Source organism: Ascochyta rabiei, chromosome 19, assembly GCF_004011695.2.
Source record: "Ascochyta rabiei chromosome 19, complete sequence".
NCBI classification, from domain to species: Eukaryota; Fungi; Ascomycota; class Dothideomycetes; order Pleosporales; family Didymellaceae; genus Ascochyta; species Ascochyta rabiei.
Window position 1 is genome coordinate 856,302 of NC_082423.1, and position 25,869 is coordinate 882,170.

Genomic DNA, 25,869 nt, shown 5'->3' on the forward strand with positions numbered 1-25,869 from the left:
CTTATAGTAGCTTAGGTCTATCTTTAATTATAATATAAGAGTAATTAGAATATAAAGAGTGTATAAAGCAATTATAAGAAAGGATAGGGTTAAAGAGGATAGTAGGTGTATTAAGGTACGTAGTGTGTAGTAATAAGACTAATTACTAGAGTATTAGTAATAACCTCTAACACCTTTATATAGTCTAGGCTGGCTAGCCCTATAGTAGCTCGCCAAGACTGGCAGAGGTACCTCTAGGCCCAGCGCCTAACATTAGGGACTAGGAGACTATAAAGTATAAATAGAGTGTAATCTAATTTAATATTAATACTATATAATATAATATAACACAATATAAAATACTATTTAAAAAAAATAAAAAATAAGCTAGAGTCTCTGTACACCCTATGGTTTCTACAAAGAAGGGAAAACACTATAGAACTACTACTATCTACACTACTAGCAGACCTTCTACACCAGCTCTACAGCCAAGGATTTAACAAGTGAGAAGAAAGGGGATTAGCTTAGTTGCTAGGCGTTTGTTAGTTCTCTGGATCTAGAAAGTAGAGCGGGGAGAGTGCAAAGGGGGGGACTCACTAAATCTCCAACGGTGCTATCTGATCGACATTGTACAACCAGCCACCGCCCTTTTCCTCCGTCTCGAGCCAGTCGTACGGCCAGAGCACCAGGTGGCCCTGCACGAGGTCCATGAGCGTCTTTGCGTCTTCCTTGCCGAGCATGCTGTCTGCGTCGGTGGCGTGGAAGGCGCGGGAGGAGGATTTGGTGGTGGCGCGGCGGCGGCTGCGCTTGGAGCCCATGGTGTTGCGGTGGGAGAAGTTCGGGCCATTGGACTGCTTGGTGGGTTCGCTGATGGTTACGTTGCGGGCGCGTGGTGCGTCGTTGTGGTTGGAGGGGTGGTAGGGGTCGTTTTCTGGGACGGGTGGGGCGGCGGGGAAAGTGTAGGTTCGGTCGGGGAGAGATGCGTTCATGGGAGATACGATCGAGTCGTCCGCCGGCCTTGCTGAGTGCGGGTGCTTTTCGTTGAACTGCTCGCCGATGTTGTTGTTGTTGTTGTTTGTATCAAGCTTGAGCCCCTCCTTTACACGCTTCTCCTGCTCGTGTGCCCACTGCTCGACAGCGCCCGTCTTGCTGGGCGAGGCGTTGTCGGAATTGTTGGCGACCTTTTCTGAGAACTTCTCGCCCAGAGCGCCGACTTGCTTGCCTACGTTGCCGGCCGCGAGCCCGATTTTCTCGGTCATGCCGGTGCCGGGTGGGCCAGTTTTACCGGGCGCGTCTTGGGTGCGTTGGTTCTGCGACTTCCCACCACCTTGCATCTGTGAGAAGCGGGCGGCGAAGGCAGTGTACTCTTGGTATTCCTTCCATGTCTTCACCTCGTTGTCAGGCTGGCAGCGGAACACTTGGCGAAAAAGTTTGGTGTTGTTCTCGGCGACTTGGTGCCAGGTGTCGAGGAAGAAAGAGTCGTTGATTGGGTCGCGCATACAGTCTTCTGTTACGATGGGCCGTCTCATTTCTGCAAGAAGAGGGTTGATGACGTTTGAGGAAGCGCCGCTAAACGTGCGCTGTAGCGGCGGGCCGCCAATGTCTGTATCGTCCATCACGGGCAGGGCAGGGAGTTGACTGAGCTGCGTCAGGCCCAGCTTTTGCGTGTCCATACGAGGCAGCCTGGGTGGCGGGAGGCCGGCATAGCCTTCGGTCGGACCGCAGCTGCTTGCGCTAGCTTTTGTGCCTGTGGTGTTGCTACGACCTCGACTTTTTATGGTTGAGTTTCGCTTCGGCGCGTCCTTGACGGCAAGGCCCTCGGGAGCCACGTCGGAAAGCAGCTTTTCATGCCCGTGAGGGTCAAGGAAGGTGTCGCGACCGCGAGTGAGGCTCGGCTCACGAATGTTCAAGTCGCGCATGTGATCCACGCCCTCTCCACGAACATCCTTTTCGTGTGTCTCATTGCGTGTCACGCGAGAATCAGAGGACGGCTTCTTGTTGCTTTGGAGATGAGGGTTCCTGTCCTGTGCCCAATCGAAGTCGTGGTTGAAGCTGTGCAGCATCTCAGCGCGTTCGAGCAGCTCTTCCTGCGCGCGAGCGTGGTTCTCCGAAAGCTTCTGCTCGGTAGCACGATCAGCGGTCGGGGAAGAGGGAGAGGAGGACTCGGTCTGGAAAGCGGTGCTATCGGCGTCCGACATCTGACTAGCCCACTCCTCCTCGGAGATGTGGTCGACGTCGACTCCCAGATGTTCGCGCATCAAGCGCATGCGCAGAGTGTGAGGGAACTTGCCGACCTTGTAGGGTTGGCCTGCCATGTACGAGTCGAGCACTTCAGTATCTCGCACGATGGCAGCGACCTCGGAGTCGCGAGAGCCCAGCATGGATCGTTCGTTGATGTTGGCAGACCCGATGATGGCAACGCGGTCGTCGACCACCATGATCTTGGCGTGGATGTACAGTTGCTCTGTGACGAGCATCTTGTTGGCTCCAATCTCACCCCACGACCTCAAAGCGTAGAACTGGATGTAGTCCTCTGGTTCGATGTTGGCAGCTCGAAGGCGGCCAAAGATGGACGTCTCTCCACGGCAGATGCTGTGGTATTGGCACGTCATGATGAGACGGACACTGCTGCCGTCTTGCTCGTCGACAGTGTTCTGATATCCCGGCATCAGCGGGAGGATGATGCACGCGCGCCAATCCTCGTCGTTTGCGTGTGCGCGCTTGATGCGGTCAACGATAGCATCGTTGATCTTGTTCTCGATCTTGGTGCCCAAGACATCGCTGCTGCTGATGTAAAACTGGTTCTCAATGTACACAAAGTGTTCTGACGTCGCGATCATCTGGACGTAGGCGTTCATGATGCTGTGCTCGACCTTGTTCGGAGTACCGAGCGACCAAGCGCACGCAGAGCGTAGAATCTGGACTTCACACGTGCCTTCGAGCCCGAGGGCTTCAATGTCGGCAGGATTGAAGTCTGGTGGGGGAAGGAGGAACGGCGTAGGTCGAGATGGCTTGCGTTGGCGGAGCAGGTAGTTCCATCGCTGAACGAAATGGCGAGTGAGATCACGAGCTGGCTGGCCGACAATCTGCATACCGATGTCGTGCCACGGCATCCTCGGGACCTTGCTGCGGTCGTACATTTCCTCGTAAGGCTTGTCGAGGTTGAAGAAGTCCTGGACGCGAGGGTTGGAGTAGTCTTTTCCGGGCCATAGCTGGCAGTGGTCCGCATCCTTGGGGGCATTGCTGTCCAGCTCGAAGCCTGTCAGCTTGTCGTCTACTACGACGTGCTGTGGTGTATCCCAGCGGCCGAAGCACAAGTCGACACCGCCGCAGAAGGCTATCGTGTGGTCCACGACGCAAATCTTCTCGTGGTGGGACCAGAAGAAGGTGTTCTGACGGATCTGGTTGGGCGATCGCTGCACGAACACGTTGGGGTGAAGATCGAGCAGCGAGAACTTTGAGTATTCCGAGTCGATGGGGATGGCGGCTCCGATGTTGCGGTACATGATGACAAAGATCTTGACACCTTCTTGAGCCTTGCGCTGGAGCAGGCGGTCCAGCCTCCACTTCTGACTGATGGCAGCTGGACGACGCAAGTACAGCTCGGGGCTGAGCCACCAGTCGTGAATGTAGATGACGTCGCGAGCCATGCTGATGGCGCGAGAGACGTTCCACATGTAGTCTCGGCCGTCGACGAGCCATTGGGCGTAGATCTTCCTTCGCACGGGAGCAAAGCTGTCGAATCGCTGGCGCTTCGACCATGGTGTGTTGCTCATCATGAACGTGATGGACTCCTCGAATTGCTGGAGCATCTTGTCGTTCCTCGCGAGGAGCTTCATCTTGCGCTCCGAGTTGACGAGCTTCAGCTGATGATGGCCCGTCGCCGATGCTTTGGCTTCGCTCGCAACCTGTCGTGCTTTCTTGTCCTTGAGCTTACCCGAGGACTTTGACTCGAGATTGAAGTTGGAGTCGACCAGGAAGACGTCGTACACGTTCATTTCTTCTGGAGAGTCGACGCAAACAATGTAGCTGTGCCGGACGAGGAACCACTTGGGCCAGTGTCGAGTCATCATGGGCATGGGCGCCCACCTCTTCCGCGCATCGATACCCTTGGATGACTTGATCATCATGTGACCTTCCTTCCCGTGGTAGCCGCCCTCGGCCGCTAAGCGCACACCGAGGGCAGAGAGCTCGAGGAACTTGCACAGCCGGTTGCTATCCGGACGGAAGATCAGAAACTGGATCAAGCCCCTGACGTATGCTTCGAGCTTCTTCCGTTGTCGCTCGTGGTGGTTCTGTTTCGAGTTCAGGGGCTGGCCGACGGCACCGGCGAAGCTGCCCTGTCGTGCCGCAAGCTGAGCGATAGCACCCGTGGTTGGATCTGGGCTCCCTATGCTTGACTTGCTCCGGTGGAGGGCAAAGGAGGATTTGCGTCTCTTGGCCCTCGAGGGACGATCGGTGGCGCTTGCATCGCCGTCGGTAGCTGCCCCGCCAGCAGCAGCGGCCTCGTCGTCGTCGTCCCCTTCGTCATCCAAAGCCCCGTAGCCTCTGATGCCTCGGAGGTAGGGCACGACGCTTCGGGGGAATCGAGGCAGCTTGCCTCGGGGGTCGTCCTTGTCGGTGGTGGAGACGCGGCTGCGGAAGGAGTCGTGCTTCTCCTGGACCTTGAACTTGAGATGCAGGTTGGCGAAGTCAGCGACGGTCCGGTAGACGACCCACTTCATTCGCGTCAGGCCACTGCCGTACTCGAGCTCGATGCGCAGAGGGGTGTGGCGGTCGCCGTCCTTGTCTCTCGACTTGTCGGCATCGGTGATGGTGACCTTGAGCTGCTCCAGCAGGACGGGGATGCGCTTGTGGCCGTGCTCGTCGCGCTGGAACATGCTGGCCAGGAAGAGGGCGGCGGGGGCACCGGCGAGCAGCTCGGCCATCAACTCGGCCGACTTTGCATGGTCGACTTGGCGTTCTGCCTTTGCCCGGTTGCCGAGCAGCTTCAGACTGTTCTTGATGGACTTCCACTTCTGGGCGCTGAGACTCGAGGTGCGCTCGCTGCGCATGCGCCATGCTGGGCGGCGGTCGGTGGTGGTGGGGTCGGCCTCGTCTGCGTTTGGATCGTGTCGGCGCAGTCCGCCGTAGGAGAGGCCTCGCGCGCTGTGCAGGCCTCGTGACCAGGCGCTCTCCTTGTTCCCCATGCGCGAGCGGCCCTCGTCTTCGGAGTAGCCCTGGCGCTCGTTCTCGGGGATCTCGCTCATGGTGCCTCTCCGCAGGAAGGTGGGGCGGGTGGAGGAGGTGGGGGTGGCGGTGGGCGAGTCTCGCGAGAAGTAGCTGGTCTGCTTGGGGGTGGTGGGGGCGGTCTGGATGCCGGTGCCAGCGGCGGCGGCGGCGGCAGCCTCTCCGTCGAACCATCGGCGGCTCCTCTTGCGCTTCTGCGTGGGCTTCGAGGCGGCCTCGCCGGCACTGGACTCGGCGTCGGCGTCGGCGTCGGCTTCGCTGTCGTGGTTGCCGTCGAAGCGGAACTCGTCGCGCTCGTTGGCTGGCGACAAGGGGCCATGGGGGGACTGGGCGTGGGGCGAAGCGGTTCCCACTGGGTTCGCGCTGTGGCTTCTTCCGTGGCTCTGCATGGGGGCGGCCAGGGCCCTCAGCTTGCCCATGAGCGTCGAGTCGTCTCTGTTCCTGGGCTTTGGCTTTGCGTCGTCGGCCTCCCACGACTGTTGGCGGGAGCTTGGCGCGGCCATGTCTGGGCCGTAGGTGGCGGGGCGGGCAAACTGGACGCTCTTTCGCTCCTTGGGGGCGCTTGCGTCGACGGGCTCGCCGTCGGCGGTGGGGATCCTCGAGACGGGGGCAAAGGGCGGGTAGTAGGAGCTGGTCGAGGCATGGGAGGCGTGGGACGAGGGCTTGGGGGCGCTGGGGGCGCGGGGGGCGCGGGGGCGCGGGGGGCGCGGGGGGCGCGGGGGGCGCGGGGGCAGCGTGGTCGATGGCCTCGACGTGCTGGGTCGGCGCGGCGTGGGCGGTGCTGGGGGCGAGTGCGGGTGCTGGGAGGGGCGCGTACACGGGCGTGTGGAAGGGGAACTCGCTGGGCTCCTGGGCGGACAGCGGCGAGCCCGTGGGTGCTGAGCGGGTGATCTTGGGGGCGCCGTTGGTCGGGGCGTGCATCTCCTCCTGCAAGCCGGGGCTGCGGGCGGGCGAGGGGCTGGCCGGGGCTGCTGCTGTGTCGGTGCGGGCGCGGTAGTCGAGGAACGTCGCGGCGGGCTGGTCGGCGGGCGAGGACGAGGACGGGGGCGGGGACGAGGCCATGTTGCTGGCTGTCCGCCCTGTCTCTGGGTGCGGTGCGGTGCGGTGCTGTGGTTGCGTGCGGCTGTTGTTTGGTTGCGCGCTGGCCTGGCTCGTGGCTCGTGGCTCGTGGCTCGTGGCTCGTGGCTCGTGGCTCGTGGCTCGTGGCTCGTTAGACTACCATGGCCTTGGACGGTGACATGGACATGGTGTGTGTGTGTGTGTGCGCGTATTCGACCGCTCTCACTGCGCCGTGACAGCAGCACTGCAAAGGACAAGGCAAACAGGAGCACTGCAAAGCACAAGGCAAACAGGAGCACTGCAAAGCACAAGGCAAACAGCAGCACTGAAAAGCACAAGGCAAGAGGACAGCGCACACGGGCTACGATACGATGCTCCCAAACGTCGTCGTCAACCCGGGGCCGCACACGTAGCAGGCGTTGGCCAGTTCGACGTGGGACCCTCTTGGCCCCATCACCGGCCAATCTAGCGGAACCCCTTGCTCTCCGCCTTGCTGACCGCCTTGGCCCTCTGACCGCCTTGGCCTCTGACCGCCTTGGCCTCGTCCAGCTCGACTTGACCCTCTGACCGCCTTGGCCCTCTGTGCAGCTCGACCTACAATGGCAGCCACCAACAATCCCCTCGAGCACACGCACGCCTCCACCCCTCCCACCCTCTCCGCCCAGACCTTCACCATCGCCGGCATCCTCGTCACCGTCCATGGCCTCGCCGAGCTCCCCTCCGACGTCTCCTCCCTCGCCTGCCTCTGGCTGCTGAACCCCCGCCTCCAGACAAAAGAGGCCATGGCCCCCACCGCCGCCCACATCATCTCCGCCTGGAACGCCCACCCCAAGCGTGCATCCAAAGGCCTCATCGCCGCAGCCTTCGACCAGCGCAACCACGGCTCGCGCCTCGTCGATAAACTACACAACGAGGCATGGCGTCAGGGCAACCCGCGCCACGCCCAGGACATGTTCAGCTGCTACCACGGCACCGCAACAGACTGCTCGCACCTCATCCATCATCTCGAGAGCTACATCTTCCACACCCCGTCCTCGCCCAGCATCACCAACCACTTCGCCCTCGGTATCTCGCTCGGCGGACACGCCACCTGGCACTGTCTTCTCTCCGACCCCAGGATCACTGCCGGCGTCGTCGCCATTGGCTGCCCAGACTACACACGCCTCATGACAGACCGCGCCCGCCTCTCCAAGCTCCCAACCTACACCGACACCTCGCCGCCGGGGTGCGAGTTCCTCGGGAGCAAACACTTCCCCCGTGCGCTCCAGGACGCCGTCGCCCACTACGATCCTGCAGGCCTCCTCCTCCCCGGCGCCTTCAACCCCACGGGCGCAGACCCCGAGCCCTCCGAGGCAGCACTGGACCGGTTCAAGACACTCGCCAGCGAACGGCTGGGCGGGAAACAGATACTCAACCTAAGCGGGCGAGACGACAAACTGGTGCCCTATGCCGCCGCCGAGCCCTTCTTGAAGGAATTCAAGCAGCTGTTGAGCGACCACCCCACCCTGGACATAGCCTTCGAAGACGTCCTCTTCGACGGCGTCGGACACGCCTTTCCAAAACAAATGGCAGACAAAGCCGCCCACTGGCTCTGCCACATCCTGGCCAACGAAGACGGCCCTGCCCAAGGGCGGCGTGGAAGCAAGATGTAGTCTTGACTTTGTATGAACACGCTACCTACGTATACACACCTCTTTCACTTTATACTCTAGTCTACTACCATATACTTTTCTTTTCTTTTTTTTTCTTTCCTTCTTTCTTTCTTTTCTCTCTCTATTTCTATACTTGTAATCCACCACCTATACATTCACTTCTCTAACACTATACACTTATAACAAGCTAGGCCCTAATCGTACAGCCTCTGCACTAAACCTACACACGTAATAACAGAGCACAGCCTAGTGCTACGTTGTATCTTATACAAGAAGATATGTATCCTTCTTTCTTCTCCATCTTTCTACTTCTGTGGTATAGGATAGATGCATATTTGTTAGAAGGCTACTTTAACCCTTTGCAATACTCTATTGCTGTTATAGCAGAAAACAGGCCTATAAAATATAGTAAAGAGGGTATGTAAGTATATGTGCGCACTAACACTAGCTTTTTAGCAGGAACAAAAACTACACTGTTCTTTGTTTGTATTTTTTTCTTACTTTTATCCTTTACTGCCTACATACAACTACTCTCATTCCAACTCCTCAGTCTCCGCCCTCTGTTCGCCTCGGCCACTGCGCCGGGCATCTGGGTGGGCGTGGGTGTAGAGGACTCGATGGATCTGGTCCTGGACCGCGTCTTCCCTCCCACAGCAGATTTGGCCGCGGAGATACCGCTCGCAGCCGGTTTCGCCCTCGGTGCTGTTTCGGATCGGGACGCGGCCTGGGCGTTTGGTTTCGCGTCGGTCTCCATCGCCTCGCTGCGCGTCCGCCGCCGCTTCGCACCGTCGACGACGAAGCCGTGTTGGTTCCTCTTGCCCCGCGCGCTGGCTGTGCTTCGAGGGCTCCGTGCTTCGGTGGCCTTCTTGCTTTTTACGGCTCTGGCTGCTTCTCCTGCTATCCTGTCTTTTCGAGCTGCGTCGCTCGTTTCTACCACGTCTGCCGCTTCCGCCACGGGGTTCGGCTCGTCGTGTCGCCGCTTTGAACGTGTTGACGATGCCTCTTCGGTGCTGTGTGTCTGCGAGCGCGTCATGCGCCGTCCGTAGCCGAGGTCGAGTTCGCGCAGGAGTACGGGCCTGGTTTGCGGGTCTGTGATTTGGGGAGGGGGTGCGGTGGCGCTGACTGCCTGGGTTTGGGGCGCTGGCGTAGACGCGTTGGGCGCTGCGACGGTGTCTTGTATTGCACGAGCCTCTTCTGTTTTGACAGCGACAGCGGCTGGGATGGCGGACTTGCTGCTTGACTCTTCGTCAGCCTCACTAGGCTTATTCGATTTGCCAATGTCCATCTCGCACGCCAGCTGTTCCTGTATAACTTCGTCCAAGTCGTGTCTACGCGCTTTCGAATCGAGGGCTTCTGTTCTGGTAATCGGCTCTTGGTCTGTTGCCGGCTGCAACGGTTTGAAATTGATTCCAGGCTCACGAGGTTTGGAGATGGAGTTGGGAGCTGAGATCGAGAGCTCTGGAGGTGGTGACAATGAGACACTCGTGATATGTTCTCGCATGTCCACGTCAGTGGTCTGAATACAAGGCCCGGTGAACCACGGAAGAACGTCTGAGTTCAGACGTCGCCCATGACTCTCTGTATTTCGTTCATTGTAGCGCTTGACCCCCTCTTCGGCAGAATTACTCAACGCAGCCATCAATGGGGCTACAGGGTCGGCTGGATTGGCAGAAGCTTCTTCAGTTGGCATGTTCGCACCCAGAGTTGCGATGCTGTCGACCTGTGCCTCGGCATCAGTTCTTACAGAGTTCGTGGCTTGTGTGCATATCACTGCGCTGTCCAGTTGCATGACTGCCTTGTTTTGCGAATCAAGAACCGTCGAGTCTTCCTCCCGTTCGCGTGCTTCTTCGACCACCATCTCTTTGGCCAAGCTTTGTTCCGGTGCCTCCAGAGCACCGTGATCTTCACCAACTACATCGTTCGCCCCAGGGCTCTTCTCGACGGCAGACTCAATGCTTGGGCTCAATTTTCGTTTCTTGGTCGCTGGGCCTTCTGTCACATCCACTACCGGTTCTACGCAAGCAAACGGCCACTTCAGACCAAGTACAGACTCTGCAGTGTCCAACCTGTACATAGCGAGTGCTAACATGATCGGAGACATGTCATTGATCGGCGAAGGAGCAGGAATTGCCAGTGAAATTGAGGGGCCTTGACTTGCTGGTACGAGTACAGGCAGTTCTGGTCTGGAAACTATTGCCGTTGGCTCAATCGCAGCGGCGTGAGAAAGCGCTGGGTGTTGACTGCAGTTGGTCGGCGAGTAGGACTTGCTGGGATCAATGTTTGAGGTAGCCTCATGCAGCTGTAGGCCCGGCAACAGAGGGTTGGCCGCTTGGTGTTCAGTCGCACTATACTCTATGTCCGTATCCTGCAAAAATGTGTCCTGGCCGATGATAGGGCTCTGGGGAACCTTCGTGAAGAGGGACCGGTTATCGCATCCTGGAACGGGACTGACGGATGTTGCGGATGGGCTAGAGGGTCGGATGTTCTGAGCCCCTGGAACACATCCAATAGATTGTCTAGAGCTCTCTTCGTCAGATATCTCTTCTGTAGAGCTGACGACGTCACGTCCTAAGAATTTCTCGTCGGGAGGGCTCAAGGATCTGATCCTTTTGATCTCGGCGCTTGCATCAGCGATAATTGGCGGTGACTGTGTGGCCTCTTGGGATTCTTTCTTTATATCTGTCATTCGCATATCTTCGATTTCAATCAGGTCTTGATTGCCAGCATCTCGGAGCTGTTCGGTCACGGCATGTGTAACGATTGGAGAGATAGGACTGCCAACCTCGTCAATGTCAATCTCGATTGACAGACTGGCACACTGAGAAGAGTCGGCATGCTTTTCCGGCGTCTCGGTGACATTCGATGGGACTTCTGCGATAGAAGTGGCCACAGTATCGGTAGGGCTGGTGGTGTCACTGGGTTCGCCATTACTGGAAGGAGCAACATCGTGCTCCCCTCTAATAACGTTGATATGCGGAGAGCTCGTCGATTCCACTGTTTCGTCAACAGAATGGACAAAATCTTCGGATCCCATCTCCAAGGCCTGCTTGACGTGCATCCCATCAACTGGAGTTTGCGCTCGGGGAGGTACCAAACCCGACGACGTTGAGCAGTCAACCACCGGTCCGCCGTCGATCGGATTCCATGTTTCATCGCCTTTTTGGTTTTGTAGCCCCACCCCACCATGCATCGTCAGATCTCGCACTTCTTCGGCATGTGAAGCATGGAAGAGCTCCTCTTCAACAAGCGCTGCCGGGACTGAGTCGGGCAGTTCGTGTGAACTGCTCTTAGTATGTGCAATCTGCAGCTCCACTGTCCCCATAATGCTCTGGTATGAACTGCATGGCTCCATTTCCGTAATAGAGGGGTTTGCGCATTCGCTTGCGATGTCGTTGTCCGAGGTGAAGGGCGAGAGTTGATGTCCGTCTGCCAGCTTCAAATCGAGGTAATCTGCCCCGCCATGCAATGACTTCGCTGGAACTTGGGAAGATTCATCTTCAACGGACTGTATAAGAGTAGAGGGTGAACGCCCCAGTGACTGCAGTGTGGTCTCGGAGATGTTTTCACTGTGGTTTCTGATGATATTAGCGAAGTTGTAGCTTGTAGACACAAACAACTTACGCGTTGTTGTTGGGGGACTGGCATCTGTCATCCTGCTTCACGAAGGACCAGTCGTGTTCTTCAATGGCTTGTAGCGCTTCCAACCAGGAACAACATTCTGTATTGGAAAGAGAATCTGGATGGGTGTACGCAGGAACATGTTCGTATCCAACCTCGTCGAGCGGCCAAATTCCAACGTGTCCGTGTGACATGGTGAGGTTGCTCACGGCTGCGCGTGATGGAGTGTCTTCTGGTTGTGGATCGTTGCTGATCGCGAGTGCTTTGTCAGTGTCGGTCAGGACATCTGTGCTCAACACAGAATGCTTTGTGACAGTGTCTATCATCTCGGAAGCCCCCTCAGAATACTTCATACGAGGTAAAATCGCGTCGCGAGCGCCGCAACAAGAAAACATACAAACAGTGGCGTGGAGCCGTGGTCTGGACGGTAGGTAACCTCACCTACCAAGAGCGAAGCCAACCAAATAGCACTGCTTAAGGCCTCCAAACAACGCAATGTCTGAGTTCGATGAGTCAGTTGCCTACAACAGGGCGTAGCTGAGCACTTTCAGTTAAAGCGAGCATTGTTCAAAGACAAAGCGTCCAAGTGAAGGCGCGTCGCGCGAGCCCGCATAATCGGGGCCACGGTAAGTGATCTGCAAGCGGGACTGCTCTATTCGGAATCACAGTATCAGTAGCGAGGAAATCCTTGGAGCTGTGAACACGCACCCACGTGACTAATCGATTATTTGAGGAGGCAGACAACGTCGTTACCAACACCAATCTAGATTCACCAGCTCAGCTTTGTTCTATAACGCTAGATTCTGATTCCAGTTTCGGTGAAATATGTGTATTAGGTATATGTTTGCGGGCTGCCGTATGAATGCAAGGTGCCGAGATACCCGAAGGAGCGTTGCCAAGATGACAATTGGCTGTGTCCACAGTCGTTATTGAAAATTCGTTGATAGGTCATTATTATAAGAAGGAATATAGACAAGCCACCTTCGAGTTGGTGCATGTCTAGTAGTGAAGAAAGTTCAGAGCTGACCATGGCAAGGTCCAAAGAAGATTAGAGCCCATGTCCCACTTCGCAGTCCATGGTGCGGAATTTTAGGAACGGATAGGCACCTCGTGGCTGTCGCACAAGAACCTGTCATATCGGTATGGCATTACTGACCGCATTGCCTGTATCCACCGGTAAAGCAAGAACCCTGTCATGGTCAGTACGTGTTTGAACGGATGAGCATCTCACTTACTTCTTGCCTGCATCTGTCGCACAGCAGCAGCACAACAAAGACGCTGGCCAGCAGACGATCTGCAATAACTGTTAGCAAGCCATAAGCCTTGCCGAGTGTGAACGTCGAACTTACAGCCATGCACACTGTAATCACAAAGCCAATCGTAGGGCCAATGACCTTGCAATGGCAGGGGTTTTGATCACTTCTTCAGGTCAGCACATGTCTGAAACATGAGGGAGGTGCATCTCCGTACGTTCCGCATTGGAAGCAAACGATGGGGAGCGGCACGCAGTCACACATTGTTGTAAGAGGTTGTGGAACAAGGACCAAAGATTCGAGATGTCACTTCGTGTGGAGACTGGAAGATAGTGAGCACAAGCAATGCTGATACCTGGAGTACTGAAGATGAATGTGTCTGAGCGGATTTGGAGGAGGCTGAAGTTTGGTTTTGTGTCTTACGTCATTCCGCTCTAACATGAATCACAAACACCATGCGTCAGCACACACGCTTGAACGTTGTTTCCGGAACGAGTACCTTTAGCACGTATGTCTATTGGACAGTCTCCAATCCGTTACCCTCTTTGGTTGTTGTCGCGCTATCTAGCCTCTGAGTTGCTCTCCTCTCCGTCATTGGCCTTTCCGAAGCTTCCGCACACAACTCGTGTACTTTGTACTACGTCGACGCGACAATACGAGGAAGCGCTCTGTATCTACACGCTTTGCACAACCAGCGGCGACGGTTGTGCACCATTCTGTCTCCGCAGCGCAGTGGCAGAGCGTGTGCATCACTTCTCAATGGCGATACGAATGAGCTCCACTTCTACGGTTCTTTGGTCCCGAGCCAGCTTTCCCTTCAGCCCGTCATCATAACGATCAAAGCACGAACTGCACAAGCCTGGTTCCTCGGTTTCGACAGCGATAGAGCCCTCCCAGTTCTCCATGAGGAAGCGTATCTCCCCATCACAACAGACCCGCGCACCCCAAGGGCCAGTCAGACCTTGCTCTGCTGCTGCTCGTAGGCCGTATCTGATTTGATAAATCTTTGAGCTGGTGTCCAGGTGTATCCAGTTCAGCTGTGGTGGCTCATCTGAGATCGTTGAGACGAGACCTTCGAAGTTCGAATCCGGATACGGTAGATAATAACCGGAGAAGGGGTGTAAAGCTTCTCCATGGTAGGAAGGTAGCTGCACGTACAATTTCCCCTCGCGAAGCACGACTATGCTGTCCTTAAACAGTTCTTTACGATCCTCTGGCGTCCTCGCCGAAGGACGGCATTTCATATGGCTTTTGTCGGTCTTCCATTCCGCATCAATGCCGTGGCTTTTCGTATTCTCGGCTTGACTTTGAAGGCTCAGGACAGAAGTTGCGACCATTGGCACCGTGGCCGCCAGCGATATGAGCCCAAAAACCATACTGGAGGTGGTGGTTGAAATTTATAGGTGCTTGGAGATCAGACTATTAGTGAATGCCGCAAACAAAGTCTGGAGGCAGACTTCTAGCTGGATTGCAGGACGGCACTTGTGAAACCTACTCAGGTGCTGGTATTGATGACCTTGAACATGTTTGCTTTCTTGTGGTTCCGCTTCCCGTTCGCCAATAATCTGCGATAGGCGGCGCATCACCATTGCGGCTGCATGCACTTCCAATCATGCACCAACCGGGTGAGCCACCATCATTAGCGTCGCCTGGACAGCTTCACATCCGTGGACCAGGACATCGATCGACCTGTCCGAGAAGGTTCTGCAGCTTGTGACGAGCATTACGCATCAATCGCTTATCGCTCGAGCAATCCACAGTCGCCGACCTGCACGTCGACTTCTAAACCCTATTTTCCCTACCTGCAAACATGCATTAGCCCAAGGACGACTACCATTTCCGGAAAACGCTCTCTGAGCTATGCTCCGTTGGACAGGGAGGCGCATAAGATCTTCAAAAAGCCTCCAAACCATGGACTTCTCTTACCCAAAGCGCCGAGCGCCTCGTCGTCTGCATGATTGATCACAGTGCGCTAACCCTAGCTACATATCTGTGGCTGAAAGATGTCAGATCTTCCCAGGGGGGCTTTAAAGCATGTGCCGCATGCTCCCTCGTCCAACAGCCAGATATCACTCCTGCTTCTTAGCACCTAAGAGAAAGTGGCCATTCCAGCAGAAACACCCGAACGCAAGAGATCGCAGAGCACAATGGCTGGTGAGGACAAGAAGTACGATGGCCAATTGTGGATTCATTCAACCATTGTTCAATGCTGAACGTGCTTCAGGAACGACAATGCGACCAGCAACGCCCAAGGAAACCGGGGTGGTCCAGCGGGAATCCTTGGTAATGTCCCAGACGCTGGAGGAGTTCTCTCCTCGGTCGGTGGAGGCAACAGTCCTGCCAGTAACAACACCAACGGCAGCAACGCTGAGAACAGGGACGCAAATGCAGGTTTCGGCCTTGACAACAAGGACGTCAAGGGCAGTTTGAAGGTACATATTAAACTGGATCTCGAAGCAGATATCCGGATCATCGCGAAAATCAAGGGAGACATTGCCATTGGGCTGTTGTAGTTCAATACGAACTAGACCGCCGAGGTCTTCTCACGCTGGCCAAGTGATGAATATAATTACAAGTTCGATGGCTCTTCTCCATCAACACATACCTACAAAAGTACGTTCCAGACTTCTTCGCATGCAGCATTTTTAAGAGAAATACGACATGTACTGTAATAGCCACCGTTGTTTATTCAGTTTCTTGTTGCGTGTTTAAGTTATCTTTAAGCAGTCCGAGCTGAGTCGTAGCGATTGATCGTGGAGCAATTGCTGTGCCGTCAGTGCCCAGCCTCCTTCCCAACAGCTTCATCACACAGCGTAACGACCATAGGAAATCTTTCATGAAAACTATGCAATACAGCATGCTTCTTATTACGTTGAGTCTCACGTCTATCTCAAGCTACGACACCAGCTGGACGACTCATCAAGGACTTCACAATCCTATGTAGACTGCGTTGCACATCAAGCTGTCCGCGACAAGGAAATGTTTCAAACTCCACGTCAGCGTATAACCTTGTAGGATATCTGTTGAGAGCAGGGTAAAAGTGCGGACGGCGCCGCATAGTCCGTTGCAGTCTGATTTCAGGCTCCAAGCAACATGCATTCGCCACCAGCATTGACCAGAGCAACTTTGTTCTTCTCGCAAGCTGTGTCAACGCTCCACCGCCATCAAAGACGGAAATGCTGTCGTATTCAACTAAGGGCTACTATAGAGTGTACCTAGTCCCGGCATTGGAAGGGGATACTTCATTTCGGCCCATGACTCTTTATAGACCTCTCTGGTGGACTTTGCACTTTTTCGACGTTTCACTACTGCGTACGCAAGAGTATACATAGAAGACATAACGATCATTGTCAGAATCTCAATGGTTCTGACTCCAGTAGTCTCGGCAGACAGAAGACGAGATAAAGTGCAGCATATCGGAGCGAAGACAAACCCCTCGGCGGTGATAGCTCGACGTATAGAAATATTGTGGTAAGACAATACGTGTTTGGATTTGACAGTCCATTTAATGCCCGGTTATTTCTTGTCTCACGTCTATTCTCGATACAAGCTCTTGCGCATCTTGCGTAGACTCGATCGTGCTCTGATAATTATCAGCCACATCTTGAACAGTCGTTAGGAAGAACAGGCTGGACTTACTGAGTTTTTATCAGCTATATCCCATTAGACGATCCATATACAATCAACGTAGCAGTAGAACAGAAGCAACACTGTAGCCCACTTACAAATCTCGCATCGCCACTCGTCCGCAAGGTCTATCTCGATGGTCGGTAGCGGAACGATGAGAACAATTCGAAGCAATACAGAAGCTGCGAGACCGGTCCAGAAAGCTGTCAATCTAGCTTCATCTCTGCCTTTGCTGTGCAAATACATACTGCAAGCGGTACCGCATGCAGGAGCCATATACAGAAATGCTTGAACTTCAGGGTGGTTAAGAGCTGTAATGATGGGTTGGACACTATCCCATGACCGATAATGCCAGAAGTAGGCGATTATGGCCCAGGGTGCGACCGTTGAACTATTACCAGGGGCAGTGTAGTCCCATGCACTATCCGAAATAGGTACTGTTCGGGTCGAGAAGTCATGATGTTGAGTAGAGTTAGAGCACATGTTATCTCCCAGAAAGAAAAGAAAAATCCGCAACAGGCTCTGCGTCAAGCTCTCAGCAAATTTTACAACCCGTGGTTCAAGCGACGACTGATCATGCCGAGAGTTGAGTTCGCAAACATGGCCAGTCTACAGTCCCAGGAGACAGCCGGTATTAAGGTACAGCTGCGACTTGATCGAAGATCACATAAGTAGACTACAACGTCTGCACGAATTGAAATGAAAATCGGTATTTCAGAACTCTAAAATGTCTCTCATAACAAATCGTTACGTCCACAGAACAAAAATCAGTGGTACCGAAGCAAAAGAACATTCAGATCAAACTGCCAACCACCAGTACCGAAAACCTCTTGCAGCCAGGCACAAAATACTTGAGTTCCTTCACACCAAGTAAATCCTGCACGACTGGCTGCGCAGTAGGAATCGGCGTTGGATTCCAGAGGCCAAGGTTATGCGCAACGACACACACTGCGTTTTCCTCACCGGAGTCTTCGACGACAGCACCTAAAAGCGCTTTCAAAACTCTGGCTAGTCTCCCATCTACTTTTCTCTTAGTTCTTGAACAATAGCTATAATTGTGGATCGACACAAACGTACCAGTATGCTCGTCTTGCCTGCGCTTCGGAAGCAGTTTATCAATCCCGCATTCTCTTGCTGCTGCAGCAAGTGTTCCGCTTTTTCTAGAAATCGGAAGGGAAAGCAGAGATATGAGGCGGTCCTGCTTCTTTCCACCTCGCACTGCACTGCAGCAGAGCTCGATGTCTTCGAATTCGTACTCGAGAATGTTCTCGATACGGTAGATGATGTTCTCCGTAATGGAAGAAGATGGCTTGGTGGATTTTGGAGTCATCCTTTCTGTTGTTGACGGGTTGAGCGGAGAATAAGTTATGGTGGTAGAGCCGTGAGGTTTGAAGTATGTGATGTGGTTTGCGTTGGATGGGGAGACGACATGAGAGAAGTTTATATATGAAGGCAGAACATGCAAAATTTATGACTTTGGTTAGATTCTTGAGGTAGCCGTATCAGCTCTGCAATCCGTGAAATCAACAGGACCATTCTCTGGTTGGGTGTTGAGGCGAACCATGATATGATAATTCGTCCTCCAATCAGAATATTTCGACAGTATCTAGATCGCCGAGTAGGCTATCAAAGAAGCCATTGCACTCCAGGTATAAACTCTGAGAGCCTAGGCACTCAGCCGTTCTCAACCACTCCGATGGAGGCTCACATGCGTAGCTTCTGCCCCAAAGGTGTTCGTTAGGACTAGCTGCGGAAGGACTGGATGTACCAAACAAAATGAGAGCACTTTTTAAGCTTTCACCATCAGCATCAGACTGTTCTATGGGATAGCCTATAGCCGCAATCGGGTTGGCACGACAAGATCTGGGAATTTGTACTGAATCAATAGCAGAATCATGTTAGTCGATTTTAGCTGGGTATGGCAACGTGGGCAGGCACATGCGAAGACCCACTTCTTCCGCTGTAGAAAAAAAAAGCGGCATGAATTGGTTGCTGAGCTTCAACGTTCTAGACAAGCTGGTGGTGACTCTGGATGCTATGCACTGTCGCACTATGACTAACACGCAAATCCCTTGTCAGTAGCATTTTCATCATAGGTCGAGCCCGAGATATCAACAAGACTGCTTCGCAGGATTTTCAAAGGACCACCGCATTCTCCCAACACGGAAGACTCTACAATTGGTCACAAGGCTCACACAAGACACAATGAAAGGTTGTAGCAACGCTTTTCGAAATCCATTCATCATAGTTTCTATATTTACAGAAAATGGGGTGAAGCTACTCAGTAGCGGGCAAAGAAGAAGCAGAGTGGGGCTTGATCCTTTCAAAGACTGCAGCCTCTCCAAAAATGTCAACCAATGAAGTTCCCAACGTGATGCCTGGCTATGCAAACATGTCATGCAGAAGCGTGAGAGTGACACGCTTAACCGAAGAAAGAGCGGGCGTGGCGGCGGGCCTTGGAGGCACCGGTGGCGCCAGTGGTCTCCTTCAACCAGGCAATGAACTCCTGGATGGTGAACTCCTCAGGGAGAGTGGAGGAGCCGGAGCCGGAGCCGGAGCCCTGGGTAGCGGAAGGAGCGGGAGCAGCGCTGGTAGCAGCGGCAGATGTGGCAGCCTCAGATGGGACGGGAGTGGCCTCAGCAGCAGCAGAAGTAGCGGCAGCAGAAGTAGCGGGGGCAGCGGCGCTGGTAGCGGTGGCAGATGTAGCGGCAGTGGACGAGGCGGCAGCGGTCTTGGAGGGAGTGGAACCCGAGCCCGAGCCGGAAGCACCGTCCCAGACCTTGGGACCGGGAACCTCGTAGGTGGTGGCACCGGAGTACATGTCGAACAGGACACCGGGGTCGGAGGCAGAGTAAGCCTTGGTCATGTCGACACCCTCAGCAGGGAGTGAAGCAGAGCCAGAGCCGGTGACCTTGATCTGTCCACAGCCGTTGTAGAACTGAGCGCCACCCTCGCGGTTACCCTCGTGGAGACCGATCATCTCGGGGCGGATGAGGTACTCGCCAGCGGCGAGGTCAGGGAGGGTGATGGTGATCTGACCCTTGTTGGCGATGAAGTTGTCAACACCCCACTTGCCGCCGGAGAGACCGTCCTCGTAGAGCTTGGTCCAGACGGCACCCTCACCGTCAGACTCGGCAGGGGCAATGTAGACCATGACGGGGCCCTTGTGGGAAGCAGCAATGGGCTCGTCAGCGTCACCGGACCCGGTGGCGGGGTCCTGTTGTAATTGTCAGATCCAAAGCTCACACATCACGCTTTCGCTTGAAGCTTACATTGTGGTGCCACTGGAAGGTGATGTCGGAGCCAGCCGCGACCTCGAGGGTGTCGTCAGCCTTGGTGCCGCCGTTACAGATCATGGCGGTGGATGTGACGTCCTTGATGGGGTTGTTGCCGTTGGAAGGAGTGCGGACAGCGAAGTGCTGGCCCTGGTCCTTGCCATCGATGACGAAAGACTGGAAGGTGGTGTGGGCGGAAGCCAGCTGGGCAGCGGCCAGGGCGAAAGCGTAGGAGTACTTCATTTTGATGTTGGCTGGTTGGTTGTTGTTTGGTTGGTTGTGGAGAGAAAACTGGTATAGTCAAAGAAATGAAGTATGAACAATGTTTGAATGGATAGTCGTCGAAAGTGAGCGTATGCTAAAGAGCGTATGTAAAGAGTGTGAGCGTCAAGCCTGGCCTTCTTCAAGTGGAAGTTGTAAGTCTCTTATACACAGCCCGCGTAGTCGGCACCGTGCTGCCGTGTCAGTTGCAGTGTGGTCCTGACACTGCCAAGCCCCATGCTGCCGTCCTGTGCCAAGCTCAGTTCAACGTGCACTAGCTCCAGTTCGGGCAGTGCGGCGCTGCCTAGTTGCCTCAGAACATTGAATCCAGGCTGGTAGAATCCTACGACCCAGAAAAACTCATGTTGGTGTTCTCGTGGGAGATTGCCCGCGTTCGATCCTGGCCCGTCAAATGGCGTCCGAGGTGACGATAAACATGAAACATCACGAAAGGCTTGGACGATGAAAGCCCACCCACCCGCCTGTCAAGGAGCGTCTAAGGAGACACCATGCGCTGTCATTGTCATCATCGTCATGCTGTTTTGTTGCTTCTGTTCCTCATGCTGCCGCCCCGTCATGAGGAGATTGCACTCGATCCTTCGTGTGATCGCGAAATTGGCTGGTGAGGTGGCTGCAAGATGTTCCGACGCGTAAGAGGGGTCATTGTCCGCCTTGTTCTCCTGGCTCGTCGCGTTCGTCGTGTTCGCGCTTTGTCTGTGGACCTCGGATCATGTCTTCTGGATCTAGAAGCTGTGGAGCGAATAGGAGGTAGTGATGAAATCCATCGATGGAGCCATTTTTCCGTTTGACATGCGGTGGGTCCCCGTCTTGGCTTGCGTCCGTTTCATGTTTCAGTCTTGCCCATCAAACAATCGATATATCTCTTCCATGCTTGTGCCTCAGAAGGCATTTACATGATGGTGTCGACCGCCGATCGTGCCTCTTTGTCGCAATACGTCCGTTGTCTTTGCTAGCCTCGACTACGCTGTTTGAACGTAGGAGATTGCTTGAGTTGTTCACCCCATGCATCTATTCTCGCCGAGACATGTTGAGAGACACAGCGTCGTGTCTCGCGCAGAGTGCGGCGTTACGCTGAGGTACGTGGTCTTGGCTTTTGGCTCTTTTCGCCCTGCCTCGGCGAGGCGCCCGTGTAAATTGCGAAGCCTTAGTCAGCGTCTGGGACGGATTCTACTTCTGTTCCTTACCTCCTCATGTCAGTGACAATAGCCGTGGAAGCGCATTGCAACTGCTGGGACTTCCAATCGCGTACACACGGTGGCTTGTCTTCGATTCCGTGTGCACGCCTTGACACGTTAATATACTGTTCGATCTGAGCCTCTCAGAAGCGTGCTTGGTCCGCAAGAGCCCTATGAGGAATGTGATGTCGTACTGCCGTGGTTGGTTGAAGAGATCACGTTCGAAAGAAAAAGGCGGCCGCACGCAGATGTGACGGGCATGGCTATTTGAACACATGAGAAGAATTGAACCTTTGTTTCGTAAGCTGATCTAGGCTCTGGCTGGGCACATTTGAGCGAAATGGCACCGGTTGCTCTCCGACGTTTCACTAAAAGTCAAAGTATCAACAATCAATCAGATTAGTCCATACATTAGGGTCATTGACTTTTCAGCGCAGTGCTATGTCATATCTATGGTATCGACCGCTAAACTCTTCTATCTACCAGTCTGGCCCTGTCCTTGCCTTACGGGCACGTTGGCATCTGGCTCACCACCGTGGTTCTTTGCATAACTAGCATCCTTGGTCTCAGGTGCCCCGACACCCTTCTCGAAGTCACCAGCCTTGTACAGCTGACCGGTCGCAGGGTTGATAGAACCACCCTCGGACTCGGGAATATCGCGGTTGTTACCAGCGCCGGATGCGCCAGAGCCTACTGTGACAGTGGCGCCAGGGAATCTGCTGGTCGCGGACTCATCGATACCGGACTCGATTGCTGGAGTCGTTAGTTGGTGGTGCAAACAGAAGCATGTGGAAAGGGTATGTACCTGAGTCACTTGCATTGGGACCGCGGTTCGGGTTTGCTGTGTTGGGATCGGTACCGTGGACATTGGCATGTGAGTTGAGGTCCTTTTCAGCCTGCTTGGCGATATCGAGAGGGTTCTGGCCCTTGTATTCGGCAGACATGATTGATCTGGTCTGGGAAATATCTTCTGAACCTGGGTTGGGGCAAATCGGAGAAAAGTAAGGTAGCGGGTGACTTGCGTGAAGACTGTTTGTGATGTATGAAGGATAGTTGCAGCGAAGTAGCTGACGTTTATATTGCTCTCGCGATTGCGATGATGCACATTTTCTTAGTTCGACGTTGCGAGCGATGATGAAATAACACTGGACCCTTATGCATGATGTCACAACCACCTCATGGTAAGGTCTTCGTGAAAGCAACAACATGAGCGAGCCACTCAAAGGCACAGCCGTTGCGAAAAAGGTGGCACTCGATGGGGCAGTGGACTTAGCTTCGGTGTTGGCTGTCGTGGTGGCGACTGTCGTGATTGTCAACGCCTACAACAGCAACAGAAGACGAGCTAGGGAACAGGCTCATCATTGACTTGCATCTTTGCATTTCAACTACTTAAATGGTAAAGCGCAAACCTGGATATATCTGCTTCGCTGTTGTTCGTGAGACTAAATCTCTCTTCATTTATCGCACATCGGCATCGTCAACGGAAACAATTGAAGAGAAAAGAAAAATGTGATAGATGGTATCGGGTTAAGAACAGAATAATTATCCTCGAGAGTATCGTCAGACTCCAATTCCGTTTTGCCGGTGTGGTAGGAGAGTACTGAGAGGGTAGGAAAAGCAAATTAGAGAAGCGCCTACCACTAGTAGACAATGCGCTCGTCAAAGATCGGTGCCTCCCTGGCGTGACCATCTTCGACACCCTTCCAATAGACCTTGCCCTTCTCATTGAAGACGGCCTGCTCGTCTGTCATGTGCAGCTCAGGGACAGTCTTCTTCGTTTCCCTGATCTCACGCTCGCTGATGCCCATGTCATCGCGGACAATCCAGATAACAGGCGTAGGCGATGTGACGGCCGGGTTGAAGAAGGCGCGCTTCTGGATCTGAGTGGGCAATGGCTCCTGGGGAATGTGGTAAAACTTGTCCAGGGTGTCGTAGAGAGTGCTTAATGAGTTACGCTCTGGATTTATAATTTTTCTGAGGAAACCAGGAATGCGGGAAGCACGAGGGGCGTGGTCGGCATCGGTAACATTAAGAGGGGCAGAGTCGGACTTCTCACGGCTCGCATCACGGTGGCCGTCCTCTAGTTGGCCGTTGTGTGGGGTAGGATCAGTGTAGGCCAGGCGGGCTTCCTCGTGCCTGAGGGCCGCTCCTAGAGTTACAGAAAAGATGATGGTAATGGCCAGCAGCAGGCACATGATGCCAAGGGGACCGGCGGCCTGAGGGTTCTTTGCAGTAGCGATAGCGAACAGACCAATAAGACAAATCTCCGAAAGGTAAACACCGGTGAGGAGTTGTTTCAATGCCTTCTGGTAGGCCTCACCCTTGGTGTCGATGTTGGTCTCATATACGTAAAGAAAGTTGTAGCGGTAGGCGATGTAGACGAGGCAGAAACCAATAGTGGCGAAGCCCATGATCAAAGGAGCAATACCAGAGTAGGTGATGGCGATGACACCCAAGTTACACCACTTGGGGAACTCGGATCCCCATGCAGGCGCAGAAAGCTTGGTGAGGTTCTCGAAGATCTTGCGAGGAGTCTTTCCAGGAAGAACACGGCCAAGAAGAACGACAACAACGAAGCCACCAATATTGAGGAGTGTACCAGCGGCTGAAGACAATCCCAACAGGATGAAGTAACTGATGTAGAAGTTAGAGGCCTTAGGTAGGTTCTCCGCAAGAAGGCTTAGAGCACTGCCAGGGTCGTTGAGGATATTGTTAACCACGGAAGTGATAGCACTTGCTAGGGTGGCGACAAGGAAGACTTGAACAACCTGGAAGACAAAGTACCAGCTCTGTGTCTTGAGTTCGATCTGGCTCCAAGTAACGTAACCGGCCAACTTGGCCATAAGGCGACAAAAAATGGGTACCAAAGCCATCAGGACGGCAAGCAAGACTGAAGGCAAAAGACCGGTAACAACACCTAGAATGACCTGCGGAATGTCGAGGATCCAAGAGAGCCAGGAGAATCTTTCAGCTAGGTAGTTGATATTTGAAATCAGACCAACAAAAGCGACAGGGATGGCGAAGAAAATGACCATGACAGAGATGATACCGGTCGCAACAGCCCAGCGGGCGAAGTGCTCAGGCTTGCTGATTCGCAAGTTGTTCCAAACCACCTCCTGAGGTTGAACACCAAGTTGACGGGCCTGCATCTTGGAATTGGGCTTGTTCTTGTTGTTTTGCATCATCTGCCATGCATCCTGGGCGCGTCTCTGTGTGTCAAATTCGATAAAGACAGCACCAACGAGCTCGCCATTGCCGCTCCAATGCTTGTCTTGCTCAGCGGTGATCTTGGGAATCAGCTCAGCTAGGTGCTGACGTCCATACTCTATGGTGTCGACCTTTTTGCCGATCAAGAACTTGAGCTTGTGGGTGGGGCGGTCCTTAGGATTCAACCATTTGGTGCCATCCTGCACGTTTTCGTTCACAAAGTGTTTCTTGTTTTTCTCAGCTTTCATCCTGTTCTTGTTGGCGTCAGCCGAAAGCTGAACCTCGCCAGCTTCAAACTTCAGGGCGGTCTTGTCGCGGTCCTCGATGAGCTTTTCCAGCTCCTTGGTGTTGGAAGCAACCCAGGCGTGCTTCACGCCGGGGAACATCTCGAACAGGGCGCTCTGAGAGAGGGTTTTGGGGACATTGGTGAACAGGATGGTACGCGAGGATAGACGACTTGCACCCCATGGTGAACGACGGTAGGCTTGACGTAGGTTCACGGTGTAGAAGGACTCGCGCGCAATGATAACCATGACCAATCCTGTGGTATGTCAGTATGAATGATTTTGTGACTCTCCGCTTTTGAGGAACTGACCCAGGAAGATGCACGAGATGATGGCATGAGCGTAGTAGCGGTTGACGTTAGTCTTGGTCTGCTTGACGTTACTCATGGAGAGAATATCGAACTGTTCCTGGCCGGCGCCACCAGTTGCGTTGACCGGAAACAGAACAGGCCAGGTGATGAGACATCCCAAGAAGCACAAAACGATCATCGTCTTGAAGAAGCGCACAAAAAGGTAACCATCGATGGACTGGTGATCCAGGATGTACTCGTCCTTGAGGCCTTTGAAGTCCTTGATCCAACCAAACAAGGCTCTACGCGGGGGTGGAGTCTGCCCCTGGACCCCAAGATGATCAAGGTAAGTCCGCGGTGCGTACACTCTGCGGTAGGATTTGCGCGCGATGAAGAAGGCTGTCACGAAAGCACCGGCGAGAATCGCTGCAGGAATAAGAGTCGACAGCATGGACGACAACCCGTTCGGCGCATCTCTGGCCTTGCCAGTTTGTCCACCCTGTTATGATAAGGTCAGTACAAGCTCGTGTAATGCATTGCCTTTTTTTTTGCTCACGGTGGACGACATGGTGGGCGTATAGGCGAAGTTTTTGCGCCCTCGAGGACGAAGGAACGGTCTCTTTAACGCGCAGCAGGTGGCTGTGCGATGTGAAAAGCGAAGAGGTCGTCGCGGCGCAATACAATCAAACAGGATGCGGGAGCTACAAGTAGTGGTCCCTAATGACGTGGGGCCCCTGCTCTAATCGGCCCAGTGGTTCAGACAAGGGCGAGTGTAATTGCACGCTAGTGGTTGATTGGCCAACTTCGGCTTCAGCATCTTTCAGCTCTTTCTGCTCTCTGCCCAGCATCCAGAGTCCAGACTTTGACGAAGCTCCCTCGTCTCCACTGCACCAGCCTCAGGTGCGGCGCTGCTGTCACTGGCATGTGAATTGCATCTCG

General features: G+C 54.1%; 9 protein-coding genes across 9 annotated transcripts, besides 13 other annotated features; 2 read left to right on the forward strand and 7 right to left on the reverse strand.

The window, feature by feature from the left end:
* Positions 1-254: part of a mobile genetic element that runs on past the window's edge.
* Positions 255-268: 14 nt separating this feature from the next.
* Positions 269-365: a tandem repeat.
* A 46-nt stretch (positions 366-411) lies between these two features.
* Positions 412-441: a tandem repeat.
* A 62-nt stretch (positions 442-503) lies between these two features.
* Positions 504-6,270, reverse strand: EKO05_0010423 (Phospholipase D; the record flags this gene model as incomplete). The annotated part of the gene is made up of 3 exons (XM_059637751.1): positions 504-510; positions 577-5,964; positions 6,026-6,270. The coding sequence occupies 3 exons, from the start codon at positions 6,268-6,270 to the stop codon at positions 504-506; spliced, it is 5,640 nt and encodes a 1,879-aa protein (XP_059493734.1).
* Positions 1,037-1,055: a tandem repeat.
* Positions 5,313-5,484: a tandem repeat.
* Positions 5,874-5,939: a tandem repeat.
* Positions 5,962-6,022: a tandem repeat.
* Positions 6,271-6,296: 26 nt separating the features above from the next.
* Positions 6,297-6,331: a tandem repeat.
* Positions 6,332-6,355: 24 nt separating this feature from the next.
* Positions 6,356-6,419: a tandem repeat.
* Positions 6,420-6,455: 36 nt separating this feature from the next.
* Positions 6,456-6,472: a tandem repeat.
* Positions 6,473-6,866: 394 nt separating this feature from the next.
* Positions 6,867-7,919, forward strand: EKO05_0010424 (uncharacterized protein; the record flags this gene model as incomplete). The annotated part of the gene is made up of 1 exon (XM_038947086.1): positions 6,867-7,919. The coding sequence occupies one exon, from the start codon at positions 6,867-6,869 to the stop codon at positions 7,917-7,919; it is 1,053 nt and encodes a 350-aa protein (XP_038794252.1).
* A 75-nt stretch (positions 7,920-7,994) lies between these two features.
* Positions 7,995-8,048: a tandem repeat.
* Positions 8,049-8,054: a tandem repeat.
* A 382-nt stretch (positions 8,055-8,436) lies between these two features.
* EKO05_0010425 (uncharacterized protein) lies at positions 8,437-11,863 on the reverse strand (the record flags this gene model as incomplete). Its single annotated transcript, XM_038943156.2, has 2 exons — positions 8,437-11,494; positions 11,541-11,863. 2 exons carry the CDS (start codon positions 11,861-11,863, stop codon positions 8,437-8,439), a joined length of 3,381 nt encoding a protein of 1,126 aa, XP_038794251.2.
* An 806-nt stretch (positions 11,864-12,669) lies between these two features.
* EKO05_0010426 (uncharacterized protein) lies at positions 12,670-13,054 on the reverse strand (the record flags this gene model as incomplete). Its single annotated transcript, XM_038943160.1, has 4 exons — positions 12,670-12,727; positions 12,773-12,831; positions 12,887-12,956; positions 13,008-13,054. The coding sequence occupies 4 exons, from the start codon at positions 13,052-13,054 to the stop codon at positions 12,670-12,672; spliced, it is 234 nt and encodes a 77-aa protein (XP_038794250.1).
* Positions 13,055-13,539: 485 nt separating this feature from the next.
* EKO05_0010427 (uncharacterized protein) lies at positions 13,540-14,166 on the reverse strand (the record flags this gene model as incomplete). The annotated part of the gene is made up of 1 exon (XM_038947085.1): positions 13,540-14,166. One exon carries the CDS (start codon positions 14,164-14,166, stop codon positions 13,540-13,542), a length of 627 nt encoding a protein of 208 aa, XP_038794249.1.
* Positions 14,167-14,937: 771 nt separating this feature from the next.
* Positions 14,938-15,303, forward strand: EKO05_0010428 (uncharacterized protein; the record flags this gene model as incomplete). The annotated part of the gene is made up of 2 exons (XM_038943178.1): positions 14,938-14,957; positions 15,015-15,303. The coding sequence occupies 2 exons, from the start codon at positions 14,938-14,940 to the stop codon at positions 15,301-15,303; spliced, it is 309 nt and encodes a 102-aa protein (XP_038794248.1).
* A 3,536-nt stretch (positions 15,304-18,839) lies between these two features.
* EKO05_0010429 (Lytic cellulose monooxygenase (C1-hydroxylating)) lies at positions 18,840-19,935 on the reverse strand (the record flags this gene model as incomplete). Its single annotated transcript, XM_038943129.1, has 2 exons — positions 18,840-19,634; positions 19,690-19,935. 2 exons carry the CDS (start codon positions 19,933-19,935, stop codon positions 18,840-18,842), a joined length of 1,041 nt encoding a protein of 346 aa, XP_038794246.1.
* A 6-nt stretch (positions 19,936-19,941) lies between these two features.
* Positions 19,942-19,972: a tandem repeat.
* A 1,652-nt stretch (positions 19,973-21,624) lies between these two features.
* Positions 21,625-22,093, reverse strand: EKO05_0010430 (uncharacterized protein; the record flags this gene model as incomplete). The annotated part of the gene is made up of 2 exons (XM_038943132.1): positions 21,625-21,902; positions 21,955-22,093. The coding sequence occupies 2 exons, from the start codon at positions 22,091-22,093 to the stop codon at positions 21,625-21,627; spliced, it is 417 nt and encodes a 138-aa protein (XP_038794245.1).
* Positions 22,094-22,789: 696 nt separating this feature from the next.
* EKO05_0010431 (phosphate metabolism protein 7) lies at positions 22,790-25,498 on the reverse strand (the record flags this gene model as incomplete). Its single annotated transcript, XM_038943188.1, has 3 exons — positions 22,790-24,897; positions 24,952-25,429; positions 25,487-25,498. The coding sequence occupies 3 exons, from the start codon at positions 25,496-25,498 to the stop codon at positions 22,790-22,792; spliced, it is 2,598 nt and encodes an 865-aa protein (XP_038794244.1).
* Between the last annotated feature and the right edge of the window lie 371 nt (positions 25,499-25,869).